This window comes from Prinia subflava, chromosome 23 (genome assembly GCF_021018805.1).
Source record: "Prinia subflava isolate CZ2003 ecotype Zambia chromosome 23, Cam_Psub_1.2, whole genome shotgun sequence".
In the NCBI taxonomy this organism is placed as follows: Eukaryota; Metazoa; Chordata; class Aves; order Passeriformes; family Cisticolidae; genus Prinia; species Prinia subflava.
The window spans coordinates 253,012-271,239 of NC_086269.1; the positions used below are offsets into that span (position 1 = coordinate 253,012).

General features: G+C 49.9%; 2 protein-coding genes across 3 annotated transcripts; both read right to left on the reverse strand.

The window, feature by feature from the left end:
- Nucleotides 1-38: 38 nt before the first annotated feature.
- MOV10 (Mov10 RNA helicase) lies at nt 39-6,883 on the reverse strand. Of its 2 annotated transcripts, none has more exons than XM_063418202.1 (22): nt 6,734-6,883; nt 5,943-6,036; nt 5,714-5,847; nt 5,393-5,631; nt 4,992-5,232; nt 4,721-4,843; nt 4,479-4,632; nt 4,236-4,390; nt 3,939-4,115; nt 3,700-3,847; nt 3,448-3,609; nt 3,250-3,353; nt 2,918-3,015; nt 2,710-2,829; nt 2,519-2,621; nt 2,193-2,316; nt 1,922-2,113; nt 1,707-1,781; nt 1,469-1,594; nt 1,197-1,285; nt 943-1,064; nt 39-722 (listed from the first exon to the last, which is right to left on the reverse strand). In XM_063418202.1, exons 1-21 carry the CDS (start codon nt 6,865-6,867, stop codon nt 950-952), a joined length of 2,907 nt encoding a protein of 968 aa, XP_063274272.1. In that variant the 5' UTR covers nt 6,868-6,883; the 3' UTR covers nt 39-722; nt 943-949. The 2 variants fall into 2 exon arrangements, with proteins under 2 accessions (XP_063274272.1, XP_063274273.1); XM_063418203.1 differs by having other exon boundaries at nt 39-781.
- A 1,020-nt stretch (nt 6,884-7,903) lies between these two features.
- Nucleotides 7,904-17,967, reverse strand: CAPZA1 (capping actin protein of muscle Z-line subunit alpha 1). The gene is made up of 10 exons (XM_063418212.1): nt 17,795-17,967; nt 14,875-14,938; nt 14,567-14,618; nt 13,665-13,728; nt 12,159-12,365; nt 11,695-11,774; nt 11,191-11,269; nt 10,637-10,708; nt 9,992-10,054; nt 7,904-9,402 (listed from the first exon to the last, which is right to left on the reverse strand). The coding sequence occupies exons 1-10, from the start codon at nt 17,831-17,833 to the stop codon at nt 9,262-9,264; spliced, it is 861 nt and encodes a 286-aa protein (XP_063274282.1). The 5' UTR covers nt 17,834-17,967; the 3' UTR covers nt 7,904-9,261.
- Nucleotides 17,968-18,228: the final 261 nt, after the last annotated feature.

Below are 18,228 nucleotides of genomic sequence, written 5' to 3' on the forward strand. Positions count from 1 at the left end.
CCCTCTTGCTTCAGCTGCTGCTGGAGGATCAGGGCTCAGTAAAAGAGCCAGGAAGCAGTTTACATTGGAAGGGCCAGGCAGGAGCTTCCAAGCTGTACCCAGTCCCCGGGTGATGGGCACTGCCATCACTGCTGGAGCCATCCTGCCTCTGGAGCAGGGCAGGGCTGCAGTGAGCCCGATGCTGCTCTGAAGCCTGTCCGTGTAAGCAAGGCCCACCTAGGACTCAACAATACACTGCTTTTCTCTAAACATTTATTCCAGGTAAACAGAGTGCCTGCACAGCCATGCCAGCTCTCAGGCCAGGCTGATGCCCAGGGGAGGGCTGAGCCAGCCTGTGCCAGGCCAGGTCCCTGCCTTCCCCAGTTACCCTTCACAGCAGTGAGCTCCCCTGTGCACCCAGTGATGCGCTTTGGAGGCCAGAGTCTCCAGGCTTAGGCCTTTCACTGAATGGTGAGACCAGTCACAGAGAATTGTTTTGCCGCAGCCATGTCAAAAAATGATTAAAATGGAGAGCTGTCCCAGTTTGATGCTGGTGTGGGCTTTGTGGCTGGCAGCAAAGGCTGGCAACACCTTCTGGTCTGGTGGGTTCAGCCCCATCTCCACAGGGATGTATGGAGCACTCTGGGACTGAGACAGAAAGAGCAGGAGCTGCTGCAGGCCAGGGACAGGCTGAGGGGGATGGAGCTGCATTGGGGCTTCTCCTCCTTTCCCAGGTGTGCGTCCTGCAAAGAAACCTCATGGCACAGCTGGCCCCTGACTTCGAGATGGAGACATGCAAGCCCTAAGCAAAAACCTATTGTAAGCCTTGTTCCATGTGGGGCAGGAGAAGCCTCCCATGCTCCAACTGTAGCCATGGCCATGCTGCTGCCCCAGGGTGCTGGCATGGCGTGACGGCACTCTGCTGCTGTCGGGGCCCCACGGGCAGTGCCCAGCTTTGCTCACCTGGGTACTAAACATTGAGCTGGAGCATGTGGAGGTCATTGGCGATTCTGTCCTCAGCTGTGCTCTCATCCTCATAGGGGTATCCAGTGTAGCCACCCTCTTCCTTGCAGTACCTGAGGAACCTGCAGGTGCAGAGGCAGGGGAGTGTGGGCACGAGGTGGCACTGGCCTCCCTGCTCTGTGGCAGTGCGCATGGCCAGGCAGCAGGAAGGGGCAGGTGTGCACTGTCTGTGCCAGCGCCCAGGAGCAGCTCACCTGTGCCAGTGCTGGTCCTTGCTGAGCACGATCGGATTACCCACCACGATCAACAGAGCCTTGGCCCTGGTGATGGCCACGTTAAGCCTCTGAAGAGGACAAGCAAGAGGGCTTTACCTGGCTGCAACACCTCTCATCGTCTTGCAGCCCCACCTGGGTGCAGGCAGCTCTGGTGTGGCACTGAACACCCACAGCAGCTCTACCTGCCTGTGAGAACCAGAGGGAAGAAGAGGATGCCAAGGAAGAAGGGTGTGCTTGGGGCAAGACGGTACCTTGGGGTTCTTGAGGAAGCCCAGCCTGAAGGTCTGGTCGAACCGGAGGTACGTGCTGCAGCTGCGCACGGTGGAGATGAGGATCACATGCCGTTCCTGGCCCTGGAACTCTTCCACAGAGCCCACCTGGGGCAGGGACAGCAGGTGAGGGGCCAGGAGCACCCCTGGGCTGGCGCTGGCAGGGCTCCCTCCTCCTGTGGCAGGGTGTGCTCCTCTCCCCTCCACGCCCAGAACGTACCTTCAACTGGCTGATGTCCGGCAGCTTCTGCAGATCGGGATCCAGGGAGGTGATGGCTTTCCGGATCTTCTCTACCTGAGTGGAGGCATGTGGCAAAATCCAGCCACCACGGGGCCATCCTTGTGCCAGCCCTGGGGCTGCCCATCCATCCCAGTGTTCCCTGTCCCTTGGGGTGGTCTCTGCATATGCCCTGCCTGCAGAGCTGTGTCCCTCACCTGCTTCCTGTAGGGAGAAATGATGCCAATCTCCTTGGGGGACACAGTGGGGCAGCCTCCCTTGCCCCGGCTCTGCAGCAGCTTCTTGAGGTAGTGGACCAGGACCTCAATTTCGGCTGTGTTGAAGAATGACGGGCTCCGGGCCTCTCTCTGGTCTTCCCCACAAACCCCATGGAAGATGATGGGGAATCCCTGGGGATGGAGAACATTTGGCTCTGCTCTGCCTGTGCCTTGGGGACCCTCCTGGGTCAGTCCCTCCTGTGCCCCTCACTTTTTTGGGAAGCTCCTCCCAGGTACAATACAGATTCCGGATGTCAAGCCCATTGCTCTTGCACACCTTCAGCTCATTGTCATAGAAGAGCTCGTTGGGGATCTTGAGGATGGCCTCATGGGACCTGACAGAGGCAGGACAGTACCCAGGTTGGGTGCCATGTGGGTCCAAAACCCTCTCAGGCACCGTGCTCCCAGGATAGCAGGTGCACTCCCATCTCCCACACCAGCTGAGGCACTGTGAGGCTCCGGGGAACAGATCCTGGAGTGCCATGCTCACCAATCCCTGCCCGGCTCCATCCCTTCCTGCACCATCCCTGTCCCCACCTGTAGTTGCAGAGCAGTTTGGTAATGAACTGTGGGTCATATCCTCCACTCGACTTCTTGTACAGGGGGTTGTGCAGCATCAGTCTCTCCAGCAGCGAGGTGCCTGTGCCCAGTGATATCCTGTGGCTCCCCACAAGGCCACTCAGCCCCTGTGGGGTGCCTGCAGCACTCCCACCCCTGCCCCTACTCACCCAAACCATGCTGGATGGCCAGTGGTGAGGTCAGGACGGGGCCCAGCTGCTTGGGGTCTCCTGCCAGCACCAGCTGCCCCCCATTGGGGTTGGTCTCCTGATCCATGGGAGCCAGGAGCCCTGGGAACAGGGACAGCTCAGTGGGGAATGGGAGGGACCCCGGGCCATGTAGAGATGCTGGTCCTTGAGACAGCAGCCAGGCACTCACCCGCGATGGCGACCATGCTCTCCGGCTCTACTGCGTGGCCACATTCGTCAATGAAGACATGGGAGAAAAACCCAGGGGGAAAGTTGGCTGACACCAGCCTGGAGAAGAGATGGAATGAGGCTGTCTCAGCATCCTGCCCCACCTGGCCATCCTTCTTCTCCTATCCTTCATCCTCATCCTCCCACAGAGGAGGGATTTCCTCCCCTGCTGCCTGCCCTCCTCCAACTCCTCCCTGCCAAATCCCAGAGGGGGGACTGCCTTCACAGCCTGGCTGCAAGGCAGCCCTGGGTCCACCTTTCACAGATACTGGGGACAATGCCAGCTCCTCTGACCTTCCGGCTGTCACCAGTGTGGTGATGATAATCCGGTAGCGCCTCAGGCTCTCCTTGCTTGGGTACACGTAGCTGCTCTGCTCATCATCCCAGTTGCAGCAGGGCTGGAGCGCAGGCATTGGGTGAGGTCCCGCTATCTCGGGGGACACCAGCCCAGATGTGCTGACAGCATTTTGGGGTGGAGGGACAGGGACCTACCATGATATTGGTGGGCACTTCCCTGTAGTTCCTGGAGCTGGCAATAAGCCTGTAGACATTCTGAGGGGCAATGTCCTTGATGAGGCACTGGCACAGCAGGTCTGTGGCACTGTTGGAGGGGGCACAGGCCAAAATACGGGCATCCTTGAAGCATGTCCACACCTGGGTGGGAGGAGGAGGTGACAGCATTGAGCCCCATGGGTGAGAGTGGGCAGCAATGCCCAGGGCTGGATTTGGGCACCGGCCACTCACCTGCTTGATGGCCTCCACCATAGTGACCGTCTTGCCAGTGCCAGGGGGGCCAAAGATGATGTATGGGGCTGGCCGGGACATCCCCGTCACGATGTGGGTCACGGCTTTGCGCTGCTCCTCGTTGGTCTCCAGCTTGCAGTTAAACCACCTGTGGGAGCAGAGGCTGCGCTGCTGGAGCCCCACCACCTCCATCCCCTCCATCCCTCAGACCCTCCCACCCTGCAGAACTGGAGACTCACCGGGGCTGGAAGGGGCCTGGGAAGAGGGACTTGTGGCAGGAGGCAGAGGGGAAGAGGAGGCTGAACAAGCTGCGGCGCATGGCCAGAACTGCAGCCCGATGCTGGACCTGCAGTGGCAGCCGGTTGAAGGTGAAAGTCACATCGAACTTCAGGTTGTTCACAAACTTCTTCTGCAGCCTGGGAAGGAATGGTGTGAGCAGGGCACGGGGCACTCTCCCATGCCCTCCTGGCCCTTTTCAACCCGCTCCTGGCCTTTGGCATCTCTGAGAAAGGCTGCTGGGACCAGACATCACTCACTTGGAGGAGAAGCCCAGCCTGACCCTGTCCAGTTCCACGCTGTGCACATAGCCCTTGTACCGGGTGAGTGGGGAGTGGTCCCGCTCGCTGCTCAGGTGGGCAAAGAGGTGGTCCCCTCTCAGCAGGGACGGGCGGTTCTCAGCCACGCCAGGCACCTGTGCCAAAGGGCCAGTGTGATGCCAGGCACCCTAGGAGTGCCAGTGTTGTGCCAGCACCCCTCCCACCCCTCACCCCCCTACGCACATTGAGAACCAGCAGCCCTCTCTCCTGCACCATGGTCACATCCTGCATGTCGTAGCGCCGGATGTCCACCTCCATTTGGATCTCCTCCAGGTGCAGCAGCAGCTGGAATTTCTGGTGGTAGTTCTCAGCCTGCAGAGGTGCTTCCAGCAGCGAGCTGAGGGCAGCAGCAATGTCATTGCGTCCCAGGGACAGCTTGGCACTCAAGGAACATCTTAGCATTGCTTTCAGCCCTTGGCACTCACCACATGGCAGCCCAGCTGGAGCTGGCACTGGTGTTGGGTCCGAGCAGGATCGTGTCCTTGAGGCTCTTTGGGTACTGGTAGGTGCCCAGAGGGATTTCTCTCTCCAGTTCGTTTTTCAGGGAGCTGGGTGGAGGGGACAGCAGTGCTGCAGGACTACATAGTGTCCCCAGCCCCACTGTCACCAGCCATGGCACAGGGTTGAAGCACTGTCCTGTGGTGCCAGACAGTCAAGGAGCTGCTCAGGATGGCAGCAGGTGACTTCAGCACATACCTGTCGGGGGGGATGCCATCCTCAGTGATGACTGTGACCAGGCGCTGGAGGCTGGCCTCATAAGGCTGGAAAGGTGCCGAGGGCCTCAGGTCCTTGGCCAGCTGGCTCTCAGCAACGGCAGCAACGTAGCGTGAGATGCTGAAGGGCTCATCTGGCTCCTTGGTGAACTCGAAGAGCACCACAGCACTGAAGTGCCCATTGCAGGTGGTGAGGCACCGCACCTGGATGGGGTACATGCCACCTGCGGGGTGAAGTGGTGAGAGTGGGTCTTGCATCCTCGCTGCAGGGCAGGGCAGAGGATGGGATGGGATGGGATGGGATGGGATGGGATGGGATGGGATGGGATGGGATGGGATGGGATGGGATGGGATGGGATGGGATGGGATGGGACGGGACCCTACCTGGGTGTAACAGCAGGGACTGGCCCTGCACTGCCCCTTGCTCATCAGTGAAGGAGAGCTCCTGTGACTGCTGGCGTAGCTGGATCCCCTGCAGTGTCACCACCTCTGTCCCACAGTTCTGCACCAGGACAGTGACTGTCCGGGGCTCACCTGGCACCACGGGGAAGCGGATATTCCCACCGCCCTGGTCATGGTCTGAGACGATCTCTACCCCGTGCTTCCCACGGATGAGCTCAGCCCTGTGGGGAGGGAGGGTCAAACTTTTCCAGCCGGGGTAGGGCACTCAGGGGCCATGCCAAGGTGGGGTGCTGCCAGTCATACCACTGCTTGCCATAGATCTGCGGCATTTGTGGAGTGGAGCTGAGCTGCTGTCCTGAGGCAGTCATGGACACGGATCTTCGTGCATTTGTTCTGGGTCTCCGGTACTGGTCTGCCACCACCACATTCCTCTTCACCTGCAAGGAGCAGCCAGAATCAGCATGGCCCTGGGATCCTGCAGGGAGCTCCTGAGGAGCCAGTCCTAGTGGGCACTGCCCCACCATGAACTCACCTTGAATTTCACCACCTCTCCACGCACCTGAACCTGCTGGGTTGTCTTCAGTGCGTATAAGATGGAGGAAAACCTGGGTGTCCTTGCGTCAGTCCTGCAGAGACAAGGGAGAGTGTCCTGCTTCGTGTGGCAGAGCGTGGCTCGGCCACCATGGCATTGGCAGCTGAGGTGAGGCAAGTGGGAAGATGAAGCAGGACACTGAGGCTGCCATGAGGGAGTTCTCAGCAGGTCCCCTCTATTCCAGGAGATGAAGAAAGACTTTGGCTTCCCACTGGCCTGTGCAAATCTCACATCCCTGCTGGCTGCTCCAGCAATTCCATGCTGTGCCATTGTTCCAGCTATGCCACAGCCATTCCAGCTGTCTCACAGCCATATAGTCCCTGTCCATGCTAGGGCTCAGGAGCTGAGCTGGCACAGAGGGTGGCTCTGCTAAGGCACAGCCACTGTGGTCCCAGCAGTGATGACTCTCCAGGTACCTCCTCCCAGTCCCACCAGTGCATGGAGCCCTGGCTTTGCCAATGATTAACAGTGGTGATATTGCACAAGGGCCAGGGTGATTGGGGTCAGCAGGGTGAGGCGGGGAGTATGGTGGGCAGGGGGTGTCCAAGGCCATCCCCAGGGAGCTGCTGGGAGCCATGGAGCTGGGGATCATCCCAGCAGGGATTTGGTGAGACAGATCAGCTTGGGGACCCCAGTGATGCTGGCCAGGGACTGGGGATGCTGGCCCGAGGATTGGGAGATGCTGGTCAGGGGTCTGTCCCAGGTGATGTTGCCTGGGCGAGGGATCTCACCTGCCCCGGAACTCCTGGTTGTAGATGGTCCGCAGCGTCTCCCGCAGGCGCACCTGGTCCCGGCCCGTGTCCTGCAAAAACTGCACGAACTGATGTCCCCAAACACTGGCCTCCGCCACGCTGAACTGCGACATGGTTGGGTTGAGCCGAGCCGAGCCGAGCCGAGCTGAGCTGAGCTGTGCCGTGCTGAGATGGCGCCGCGTCGAGGAGTGCCAGGTTAAGCCGGGCCGGGCTGGGCTGGGCTGGGCTGGGCTGGGCTGGGCCGGGGCTGGTCGCGCAGGGAGAAACGAAAGCGAAAGAAGGGACCGTGCGGACCCGCCCGCCCCGCACGGGCAGATCGAGGGGCTGCGGGCGGGGTAGCGGAGCCTGCTGCAGAGAAGGCTGCTGGGGGAGAAGGGCCAGGAGGCAGGCAGAGAACGAGGCAGGCTAAAGGATGATTAGCTGAAGATTTGGAGAAGGACAAAGAAATAGAAACGCTGTTAAGGCTGGAGCACTGGCGGTGAACTGCTTCCAGTGTAACCAAGGAGCACGAGACTAGCCTTGAGGCTGATAAAAGCTGTGTTGTGTGCAGAGTCTTATCTTGGGTCCTGCTTTAGCTTCACATTCTTGGAATTGCTGCAGCGATTTCCTGGATGGATCCAGGGCCGCAGCCCACAGCACCTGAGGCCCACAGAACCTTTCATCTCCTCTTAACAAACTGTCCTTGAGTCGCTCCATGCACGGCACTGAGCAAACCCTCCAGAGTCCTGCTTTGTCCGATACGACCAGGAGCGTCTGAGGTAGGTGCTAACATAAGACACTGAGGAAGGAATTACCTCCTTGCTGCCTGTTTTCCAGGGTGAGGAGCTGCATTAAAGCTCTGGGATTGTTTTTATTTTAATTTGGAAGCTCAGCCCTCCAGTTCCCATGTCTGTATACCAGGGCGGGAGCATCACCCATGTGTTTGGAGTGATACCATCCCAGCCTTAATTGCTGAACTTTTAATGATCTCAAAGGTCTTTCTCAACTTTAAAGTCCAACCACCAACCCAGCACCACAACCATGTTCACCACTAAACTCTGTCCTTAAGTGCCACATTCATGTTTTGAACACCTCAAGGGATAGTGACTGCCACTTCCTAGCCTTCAGGAATTAACAGGAGTGAGACCATGAAAAAACAGACACAAAGGCTTTCAACAAAGACTGGTCTATTTGCACTAGATTGGTTGATACAGAGGATGCTTGAGGGATGAATTGTCAGTCTCAGCAGCAAATACAAATACATTTTATTTAGATGAAACTCACAAAGGATAAACACTTATTTTGTGGTGTTACTGTGCAAAACCTGAAGTGTAATGTGCAGGCCACCCCACCCCTCTCTTCCCAACCCTTCTTCCTTTATGTATTTAAAAACAAGAAGACATGAGCCAGTTTAAAAACGAGAACCCACAAGGCGCCCAGTGATAACCAAATGTAAACAAAGCAAAGGGAGTGCACCAAAGGAGGTTCACTTTATAGTGAATCCGTGTTCCAAGATCTGAGAGAGGTACATGTGTATTTCCTTATCCTCCCCTTCAGAGAAACTGTTATGACTGCTAATTTTGATGTTAGAGGAGGAAAATAGCAATGCCGGGCAAGCATGTAGAAGATTCGTTCCAAAACATCCTGTAAGCATGACAAGAAACTGCCCACAACTGAGACAAATGGACAGGATTTTTTCTTTCACTTTGGTGCAAGTTTATTTATTTTGTAAGCTATCCATCCATACACCTGTGATACAAATCTATGAACCTGCCACAAAGCATTAAAGCACAACATACCTATTATTCTGTAGACATTTGCATTTTTAATCACCATCCAGCCCTTGTGGATCAGCAGCGACTCATCTTGTAGTTCTGTAAAAATGCACATGTCTGGTAACCGTACGTACACGAGGGAGGGGAGAAAAAAGATGTTCACTTTTAGGGAACGTGGCTCAAATCTTCAGATTAAAAAAAGTTATGTCCCGGGAAGAGCTGGGTCAGCAGGAAATTCTGTAAAGGATCCTGTAAACTCATTTTCTACAGTAAAATCTAAGCCTGCAGGCATCTGCTTTGTGGAAGTTGGGAATAAGGATACACGAGGACTCACTGTCTCGCACTTACTGTGTCTTGCAGCGTCGTGAGCTCTTGGCAAGTTTGACAAACTTACTGGATACCTGGAGTGCTGGATACAGGTGAAGGGAACGCTCTGCACCCTCTCCTGGGTAGTAATAGGGCTTTTCCAGCTAGGAAGTTTTCCAGCCAGTGACTGAAAACAGCTATACTTCTGGGCCATGAATGGCTGAATTTAAATGACCTATTAAATGCAGCTACAACAGGAAGTTTATGTGGCAGGAAACACAAAACACAAAGACAACTATTTGTTCCACGGTTCCCTCTCAGGCTAGAAAACCTGTTAACTTTGAAAGCCCTAAAAAATGCTGCTCTGGCTTGGAAACCATCTACTTGGCATAGGACCACATTTGGTTTTTTGCACACGAATGTTTCATACACCTCCTTGTTTCTGCATTAAGCATTCTGCATTTCTTTGCCAATCTTGTAGCTGAGGATTTTGTTCCAGTCAATCTTGGTGCGGGTGACAGGCAGCTGCCGGCGTAAGGCTTTGAAAGTGGTGTCTGACATGGTCTGGTAGTTTTCACTGATTGCTGTCTGCAAGCGCAAGCAGATTTGGTTAGGGCACTCCTAAAACACTATGAGAAAGCTCAACTCAGTGTTAAAGCCACAAACTCCTTTCTACAACGTGTAAGCCACCCTATTAACTAAATTAATAAAGCAGTCACCAGTGTGCCAAGGTCACAGGCTTTCTATTCACCTCCCCTGTAATGTAGCAGCATCTCCTTAGGTTTTCCACTGACTTCTCTCTTTCCAGTCTCCTTGCACACAGACTGGGACAATGTAAAGGCTGTTGCACAAATTTCCTCCTCAGGATTCTTAACTGTCATAGAGGAAAATACACTGACTCACCGACTCCCCTCCCATGCTTGTTCCAGGTATCATTTGTAACCCTTTAAAAAAACCCATACAGCCAACCTGATAGTTATTTACAACACAGCTTTGTAACTTTACAGCTTTATAACTTTAATGTTTAAACAAATACTACTGCCCTTTTCTAAGCAATTCTTACAGTCAACACCAGATTAAGCCAGGAACAGAACCAGAGCTCAGCTCTCCACGTTTCCATTAACTGCAAATGGAGATTGATATGATTCTATTTTTATTTAACTACCACTGATCTTACCTGGTACTCATTTTCTGCACTTTCTATGATCTTAATAAACTCCTTAGCAGTTTGGACATCACTCTGCAAAGGAGAAAAAAAAAGTTTCTATGTTTAAGAGTGATTTACATAAGCTGCACAATAGATTTCTTCTCAAATGACAGGCTGAGTACAGATAAAGTGGGTAATATCATCAGCTTGTGCCTCATGGTTGTAGCTGGGTTCCTTTCACTTATTACACACTGGGTAGAGCTTGTGCTCCAAACTGGAACAGGGCTGCACTCTAGTGAGCAAAAAGGAAGTGGACCTTCATGGTAAAATGGATCACTTTGCAGCTGTTGCTCCCTCTACCATACTAGAAGATTTCTTAATTTGTCATAGTGTATGTCTCTTACTTTTCCTTTCCCTTGCACAGAGATAGAAAAGCATATTCTGTCCTCTTTAACCCAAACTTCCAAGAGAAGGTTTCCAATAGAGTCTTTCTAGTAAGACTGAGTTTTAAGCAATTGGGAATCTGGTATTCCCATGGGACTCTAAACACCACATTCACTGTTCACCCTAAAATTACTTTAAAGTCAAGAGACTGCAGTCATAGCAATGCATGCTTCATGAGCTGTTTAAGGAATAAAACAGTTGCTTATCATAAAGATCTTTTAGCATACTTACTGACACCTGTACAGAGTCCTGAATGTCTTTGTGACTAACCAGCTGGACATTGCCATCTTCATAGTAATGGACCTGGAGAAAAGGACAGAATGCAGGTTTTATCACAATCCCTCACTCCAGAATTCCTGAGCCCCCAAATGCTACTAAAATCACACAACAGAGCATCGTGCCAGTCTCCTCTGCTTACATGGAGGCTAAATGCAGGATGAATTTTCTAAAAGGTTTCATTCTTTGTCAAGATTTTTCAAGATTATGTTAATCAGTAAATGCCTAGAGATGAGATAAGAGCAATTATAAAAGACTCAAGGTAGAGGTTTTAACCCTATAAAGTGAAGCAAAGTGGATGCCTATAGGGTAATGCTGCTTAAGAAACCACAGGCCAGATCTGAGACTATTTCTGAAATACTAGATTTAAGAATTAGTTTCTTGAATTGTGTAGTTTAGTAACATCCTGACTTGAGAAGGACACCTCTGCTGCATTTCTGAGCCAAATGCATTTGTGTAAGAGAAGCACAATGCAGTTGCTCCTGTTACTGTCACGAAAAGTAACTCACCTGGATTTTGAGCACTGCAGCCACTTGAGCTGTTGGTGGTGTGATGGTAAATTTCCATTCTGATCTCCAACGCCCATTCCTAAAAGCAATCAAAGCATGAAGAACTATTTCCACAAAGCTCTAACAGCAAAAAGAACCAAGTTAAAGAACAAGTTGTTTCTGATGTAGTCTTATCACCAATATCACATGGGATTTAGTGCTTTAGGTGGCATGGAATTAAATTTCTGCAGCCCAGCTGAATATAATGCAGCTTCAGTACAAAGAAGCTCCAGAGATGTAAAGGAGTATCTATCCAGCTCTGCTAATGCCTTTTCCTCTGGACAGGTCAATGGAAGAGTTTTGGTAAGTGCCAAGGGGGCTGCATGGAAAACAGACTACAGAAGGAAAAGAACTTCTTCGGAAGCCCAAAACTTCCTGTCCTTCAGACTGTGTCAGAGCTAGAGGATGGGGTGGTTTGAGGAACCAGGCAAAGGAAGAAAACACACTTTGTTGAAATAATCTTACCAGAAGTTTTTGGGTTGAAACTGGTGGCTCTCAATACAGGCAATAATTGTCTGCTGTCCATCTATAGATTTACCATAAACCTGTATTTAGAAAAAGAGTTAAAAAGGCCCAAGAGCTAAGGAAAGCCATTGTTAATCTCTGTTCTTGGCAGCAGGGTGCAGGCTGCTGTGGTGGTACCTCACTGGGAACATGCACCACGAGTTACATTGCCAACACCTCCCCTGGCAGCCATTTCTTTACTGGCAGGTGTGAAGGTGCTTGGCAGCCATGCCTGTGAAAAAGGTCTAACCCATCTTCACCTCTGTGTGCATACCAAGATAGCTGCACCCTGTTTGGAACATCCATTCCAAAGGTAGCCAAACTGCTAGAGAGGATGGAGAATTCCAAGAGCTCTGCCCAGCAGAGCCTGCCCTGGGACTGACTCAGAGCAGTACACTTCCAGGGAAACAAGATGGATACTCAACAGTGCAGAAGCCATTGGGGTAATGATCTTTGACGTAGGCTCTCAGTGCACTGTCACAGGCATCTCTCCATTGCTTCAAAGCCAATTCTGTGTCCTCGGGCTGGGGATCACTTGCTTCTTTCCTTAAGTGATCAAACTTAAAAGAAAGCTTGTTTCTTGGGTCTAAAAATCTGCCATTGCCCAGATCACCATGTTCTGTGATTAAGACCTGTAAAAGAAATTGAAATGAGGACATATTTAGATGTTATTTTGCATTTTTCCCTACTTGTACATCAGTGTTACAATAGATTCTTTCATTGACCTATGAGATCACATAAAGAAAACCAAGTATTTTCAGTAATAATTTAACTGAGTAGTTGTTGTGAGACTGAAGGTAACTCTCTGCTCTCCACAGGAACACTGCACTTAGACTTCTGTCCCAGAAAAAGCTGAACTATAATAATGTATATATCGGGCTTAAAATTTGGTATCCTTACAATAGAAGCATGTTGCTTTGCTTTTAAAATCATTTTAGCTGTTTTCCTTCTTCGTTTCTAAAGGAAACAGAGTCTTTTACTCTGGAATCTACAATTTATTGCCATGTTCAGTGTTGCAATAGCTCTATTTCTGGGCAAGAAGGGTACATAGATGTGACTACTTCTAAAATACACCAACGAAAGCAGACAGCAAAGCAGCATTGCACAATCCCTTCTTTTCTCTTTTTCACTTTAATTCTCTGGCTTCCCAAATATTGATCCCAAATATTGGGGTGGGTTTTTTCTCTTGCAGGTTGTACTGTAACTTTCTCATTAAAGCTATTTCTATGAACAGCCCTCTTAATATATGCCTCCCACAAACATATCTAGGACACCAGAAAAGCTGGGTCAGAGCTTGGCTCAGGGAACAGAGCAGATGGTCAGGCAGCTTTCTGGCTTCTCTACGACTTGGTGTTTGTTCTAAAAAAAAATTTAAAAAACCCTGAAACAACTTGTTTTGCCAGCATAGACTAGATAGTATTAAGTATAATCACTACACCAAATCAATGATTTGGTATAAACAAAGATACAGGGGGTTTTTTTAGGGTAGCTGGGAATGGATTAAAATTGCAGAAAATACACCAAACTATTAAGAATCTACTACCAATTGTCAGTAGGAACTGTAAGCAAGTAGCAACATAAGGATTTGTAAGTGAGCTTTAAACAGTCAGTGATCTTAAATCATTCATACTCTTAAGTAAAATTCCAGTGACTTCAGCATGGAGCTTTAAGGAACAATGAATTGGATTTACTAAGTAGTACAACCCAGAACTTAAAGAGAATATCTTGCTTATGCTTTGTTCTTATAGAAGAAAGTTTGTCATCATAATGATATGTGGGGGAAGGAGAAGGGGTGGCACCTTGTGAGCAGAATGAGTGAGTCAGCTGATGGTGATGTTGACTTGTGAGCCAACATCCAGATGAAACAACATTTTTATTGCTTTTTCAAAGTGCAGCAATACAAACCTCAAGTGTACAAAGTTTCCTCTTACCTGATCATCGTACCCTTCTATCTTCACCGGAGTGAACTGATCCATGTTGTACTGTGCAAATGCACTGTTGAGGATCAAAAGAACATGAACTTTAGCTGTACATGCACATTTATTTTGACTCAAGAATAAGTACGTGTGATTATATTACAGTAAACATCAACTTAATTGGGCAAATAATACACACAAGCACTGTTAAAGGATTTTTCAATACCACTTGCTGTAGACAGCTATAGACCCCAGATCTAAAAGCAGGTTTGTTTAGTGATGACCAGGAAAACAGAGAGTTCAAAAGTAGAACAGCAGGTAGCCTGGGGAAATGTGAGCAAGCCAAGGCAAAACAGGAACAGCCCAGCTACAATTTAGACAGCAGCAAGTTAAACAAATGAATGGACGAATATTTACAACAATTTTCTTATGTAAAGATTTGCTGACTGACATGTCACCTAGCTTGAAATAGATCTTAGCATCAAAAAGCTTGTATGTGTACTCTTTAAGCACCTTTTGATGAAGCTGTGGAAGTAAACAACAAATTTTGAAAACTTTTTATTAAGGGCAGTTCTTTTTCTAAACAAGCATCATAAAGTCACCCTAGAACATTAGGCTATGGGTTAATCAGTATTTCAGGCTTCACTTTATAAATCAGATGATTCAACATGATCAGACATTGCTGCTGCTGCAGAGTTAATTTTTTTGGCAGAGTGCCTTCCTGCCAATCTTATACAGCACAAATTCCAATTTAGGGCTTTTAAAAAGAATCACCCACACCTTTCACTATATATTTTGTTAGGTGGGGTAAGGAGTTACAGAAGATTGCTCTGGATACAGCAAATGGTTTTCTCTGTCACAGAATGATGGGTATAAGAAAACAGAAACTGCCTTGTGTTTGAAGTCTTAGTACTTACTGTGCTGCCCCTTCCCTGAGAAGATTGTCATTGTTAAGCAATAACCGAACATCTGGAGAAGAAAGGGTTCAGGTGTGTTACTGGATTTTTTGATTAAATGTTTCTATTTATGCACTTTGTTTTCAAGTGTACAAATGCAAACATTAAAATGATTAAATAATTTCATTAAGCAGAAGTAGGCCAGAAGGACTGCATGCTTTCCCTAGCCACTTACCTTAAAAGCAGTATGGTGTGACACAGCCTTAGATTTTTATAATACATAAAACATGAAGAAAACATCACAGATAATTTTTTCCTTAGTTGCTCACCATTGAATACTTCATTGAACTCTCCAGGGGGTGCATGAGTGATGAATTTTGCAGCTATACGCACCTACAACGAAGCAGAAAAGTAATTAGGGACAAAAGATAATTTACTGAATTTATACATATGGAAGAAATTCACCAACAAAACCAACTCTAAAGTGACAGGTTTATGGAGAAATCTAGGCATGCACTGTCAAGATAGAAACATTTCTGAAAAGACACGATATGCTTTTCTGAGCAAGTACAACTGTAAGCACGGCCCAGAATATCACTGTACTAAAGCTCTCTAAAGTATCCACCACTAATGCCGGGATGCCTCTTAGTGGGAAGACAGCACCGGAATACATCCTGCAAATTAACTCCCCGGATGGAGAGATTCTCTTTCATAAGGTGCTTCAACATATGGTAAAAAAAGGCCCCCGAAAAGCTATAAAATATAACACCTTATAAATTTATGCAGTGATGTTGTGGCTGCAGAACATGAAACCCTTGCAAAAGGGGGTCACTGTTTCAGTAGGCTGAACTTTAGATCAATGGATAAAGATTCTCATAAGGAAATCCTCACGGGAAAAAGAAACAACAAACAAACAGAAAAAAACCCCAAGTATTACGTGAGAGATTTTTACAGTCTTCCACAAATTCTCTCACTTGGAAGGATGAACAAAATTAAACCAACATAGAAAGACCTCTGCACTTCAATCAGATGCTATTACAAACTCAGTTCTGAACAAAGCAAAGGCTGTAAGTGGAAAGTGTTCACTTGGTTAATTATCCCTTGCCCTGCCTCTCACAGATCAATAAAACAGAAAACATTTCAGTCAAGCTATTGAAATCAGGAGTGCAGGAAACAGGCTGGGGAGTGATTAATTCGAAATGTCAAGCACTTGAATGGTTGTTGGTTTTCAGAGCTGGTTTCTTGGAGGGCGGTGTCAGGATGCTTCTCTGCAGAAACACCAAAACCTGCCCATTTCCTGCCCCTGGGGCCATTTCAGGTGCCATTTCAGCTCTGCAGCATCAACTTCCTGCTTCTAAAATGGGGAAAGTGTCAGAGGGGAAGGGAAGCTGCTCAGCCGTTAGTTTAAACTGGCAGAACAGCAGCAGAATGAACTTGACCAAAACAGGGGAGATTTCAGAGGAACTTAAAATCACAGAATCACAGACTGGTTGGGTTGAAAGGGAGCTTAAAGCCCATCCCATTCCACCCCCTGCCAGGGGCAGGGGCACCTTCCACTATGTCAGGGTGCTCCAATCCCCGTCCAACCCGGCCTTGGGCACTGCCAGGGATGGGGCAGCCACAGCTGCTCTGGGCACCTGTGCCAGGGCCTCACCAGGAAGAATCACTCCCCAGTATCCCATCTATCCCTGCCCTCTGGCAGTGGGAAGCCATTCACCCTTGTCCTGTCACTCCAGGCCTTGTCCCAAGTCCCTCCTCAGCTCTCCTGGAGCCCCTTTAGGTGCTGGAAGGGGATCTAAGGTCTCCCTGGAGCCTCCTTTTCTCTGGACTGGACACCCCCAGCTCTTCCAGCCTGTCTGAGCAGTCTCTCACCTAAAATACAGCCATAGAGAATAAAGGAGTGAAGCTCGGAGGATGGAATGAATTAATTTTGTTGTTTAATTGGTGTTTTTGGGTTTCTTGCTTTACTTTAAAGTACTGGTAAACTGAGACTTAAAAAAATAACATAAATTTCTAGACTCATCTGAGTAGTCACAAAATGGATCCTACAGTAAATATTTTCTGCATGTTTCTCTTTCAGATCCTCCATTAAGGTTATCCTTCTCTGCCTGTGTGACGCATCGAGTTAGTTGAAACTGAATGTTCTAAAGGCCATATCAATTCTGCTCTGGAATACCTATTTCAAACAACATCACCTAAAATACTGACTAATGGATGAACTGCACCTCTAAAGCTCTGCTTGTTTCACAAATGATGTCACTGCAATGAAGCTGAAATTGCAGTTTAAGGGAAAAATGAAAGCAAGCCCTGGACTTGCAGGATCATTGAAGATCCATGAGCCTGAACAACTCCTCCAGAATGTTAAGAAACAAATTAAGTGTAACACTTCTTTGATGTAACAGTGTCTTTGTAAACTACTGCACGTAGACAACAGTTACCTGGCAGAGAATTTGCAGGCTGTAACTTTCCCACATTCCTACACAAGAGGAACTAACTGCTCATTTCCCCCTTTCCTAAAATAATTATGGCTCTATTTGCTCCAACTTAGTCCTTTCCTTGATATAATTTGTAGGACCTACATCAAAGTTCCTGTCAGCAGCTGGGGTGAGCAGAAAACGCGACGACACACTCAGAGGGTGTTTAGGAAGTGAAGAGGTTGCAAAGCACCTTATAGACACGCGGTTACTTTGCTGATTTGGGAAAACCAGTGCAGAAAATACATTTTCGCAAAATCGTTTTGGTTTGGTAAGACCTTCAAGATCATCAAGTGATCCAGCTGTGACTGACTCCCACCTTGTCAACAAGACCAGAGCACTGCCTGCCACGTCCTTCCTTGACCATGACCAGGGATGGGGGACTCTACCACCTCCTAGGCAGCCCCTTCCAATGTCTAATCGCCCTTTCTGTTAAGAAACTGCTCCTGATGTCCAACCTAAACCTCCTCTAATTTAGGCTGAGACTATGTCCATTTTCATGCACAACGACTGGCCGAGACGCCTCAGCTGCACCGAGGCAATGAGGAAATCGGAAGGCAATGAGGAAATCGGAAGACAAAGTGCTGCGCTGGTAAGGAACGGCCGGTCTTTCAGCCGGGCGGCGGCCCGGTGGTCTTGGGGTCCGCCCATCCCGAGGCACCCGCAGGCCAGCACACCGGCACCAGACGAGCTTGCTCGCCACTCCCCACCCACTGCCTTCCCGGGGGCAGCGGCGCAGACCCACAGCGGACGGGTGGCCACCCTCTTCCTTTACCTTCTCCTCATCCGACACTCGCTCCTCCAGGTCCGCCATCTTGGCAGCTGTGTGCCGGACGCCGCGCAGTGCATGCCGGGAGCGCCGGGCTGTGGCCCGAGAGTGGTGGTGCCATCTTAGCTGCGGGCAGATGCCGCGCTGCCGCCATCATAGAAACGGCTGAGTTCTCGCGGTGCCGACTGGCACAGCCACTGTCTCCCGGAGCCGTCGAGGCTCCCGGTCATCGTGTGGGATATGCTCGGGCGGAGCAGCGGTGATGGACTCGACGAACAGGTTGCCCACGCTAGGAAAGCTCCGCCCTGGTGGTCCCGGCCCTGTCCTGGCGTGCCCCGTGGGCTGAGACGGCCGGGAGCTATAGATCGGAAGCGCGGCCGCCGCCATCTTAGCTGCGGGCAGACGCCGTGATGCCACCATCATAGGAACGGGCAGGTTTT

Bases quoted from the DNA above. Each gene is read 5' to 3' on its own strand.
- CAPZA1 (XM_063418212.1), bottom strand. From the start codon at position 17,833: ATGGCGGACCTGGAGGAGCGAGTGTCGGATGAGGAGAAG. The intron at 14,939-17,794 runs GTAAAGGAAGAG...GCTTCGTTGTAG, and splicing joins GAGTGTCGGATGAGGAGAAG to GTGCGTATAGCTGCAAAATT. The intron at 11,270-11,694 runs GTAAGATTATTT...GATTGCTTTTAG, and splicing joins TTTCAACCCAAAAACTTCTG to GAATGGGCGTTGGAGATCAG.
- MOV10 (XM_063418202.1), bottom strand. From the start codon at position 6,867: ATGTCGCAGTTCAGCGTGGCGGAGGCCAGTGTTTGGGGACATCAGTTC. The intron at 6,037-6,733 runs GTGAGATCCCTC...TTGTCTCTGCAG, and splicing joins AACCAGGAGTTCCGGGGCAG to GACTGACGCAAGGACACCCA. The intron at 5,632-5,713 runs GTATGACTGGCA...CCCTCCCCACAG, and splicing joins CAGATCTATGGCAAGCAGTG to GGCTGAGCTCATCCGTGGGA.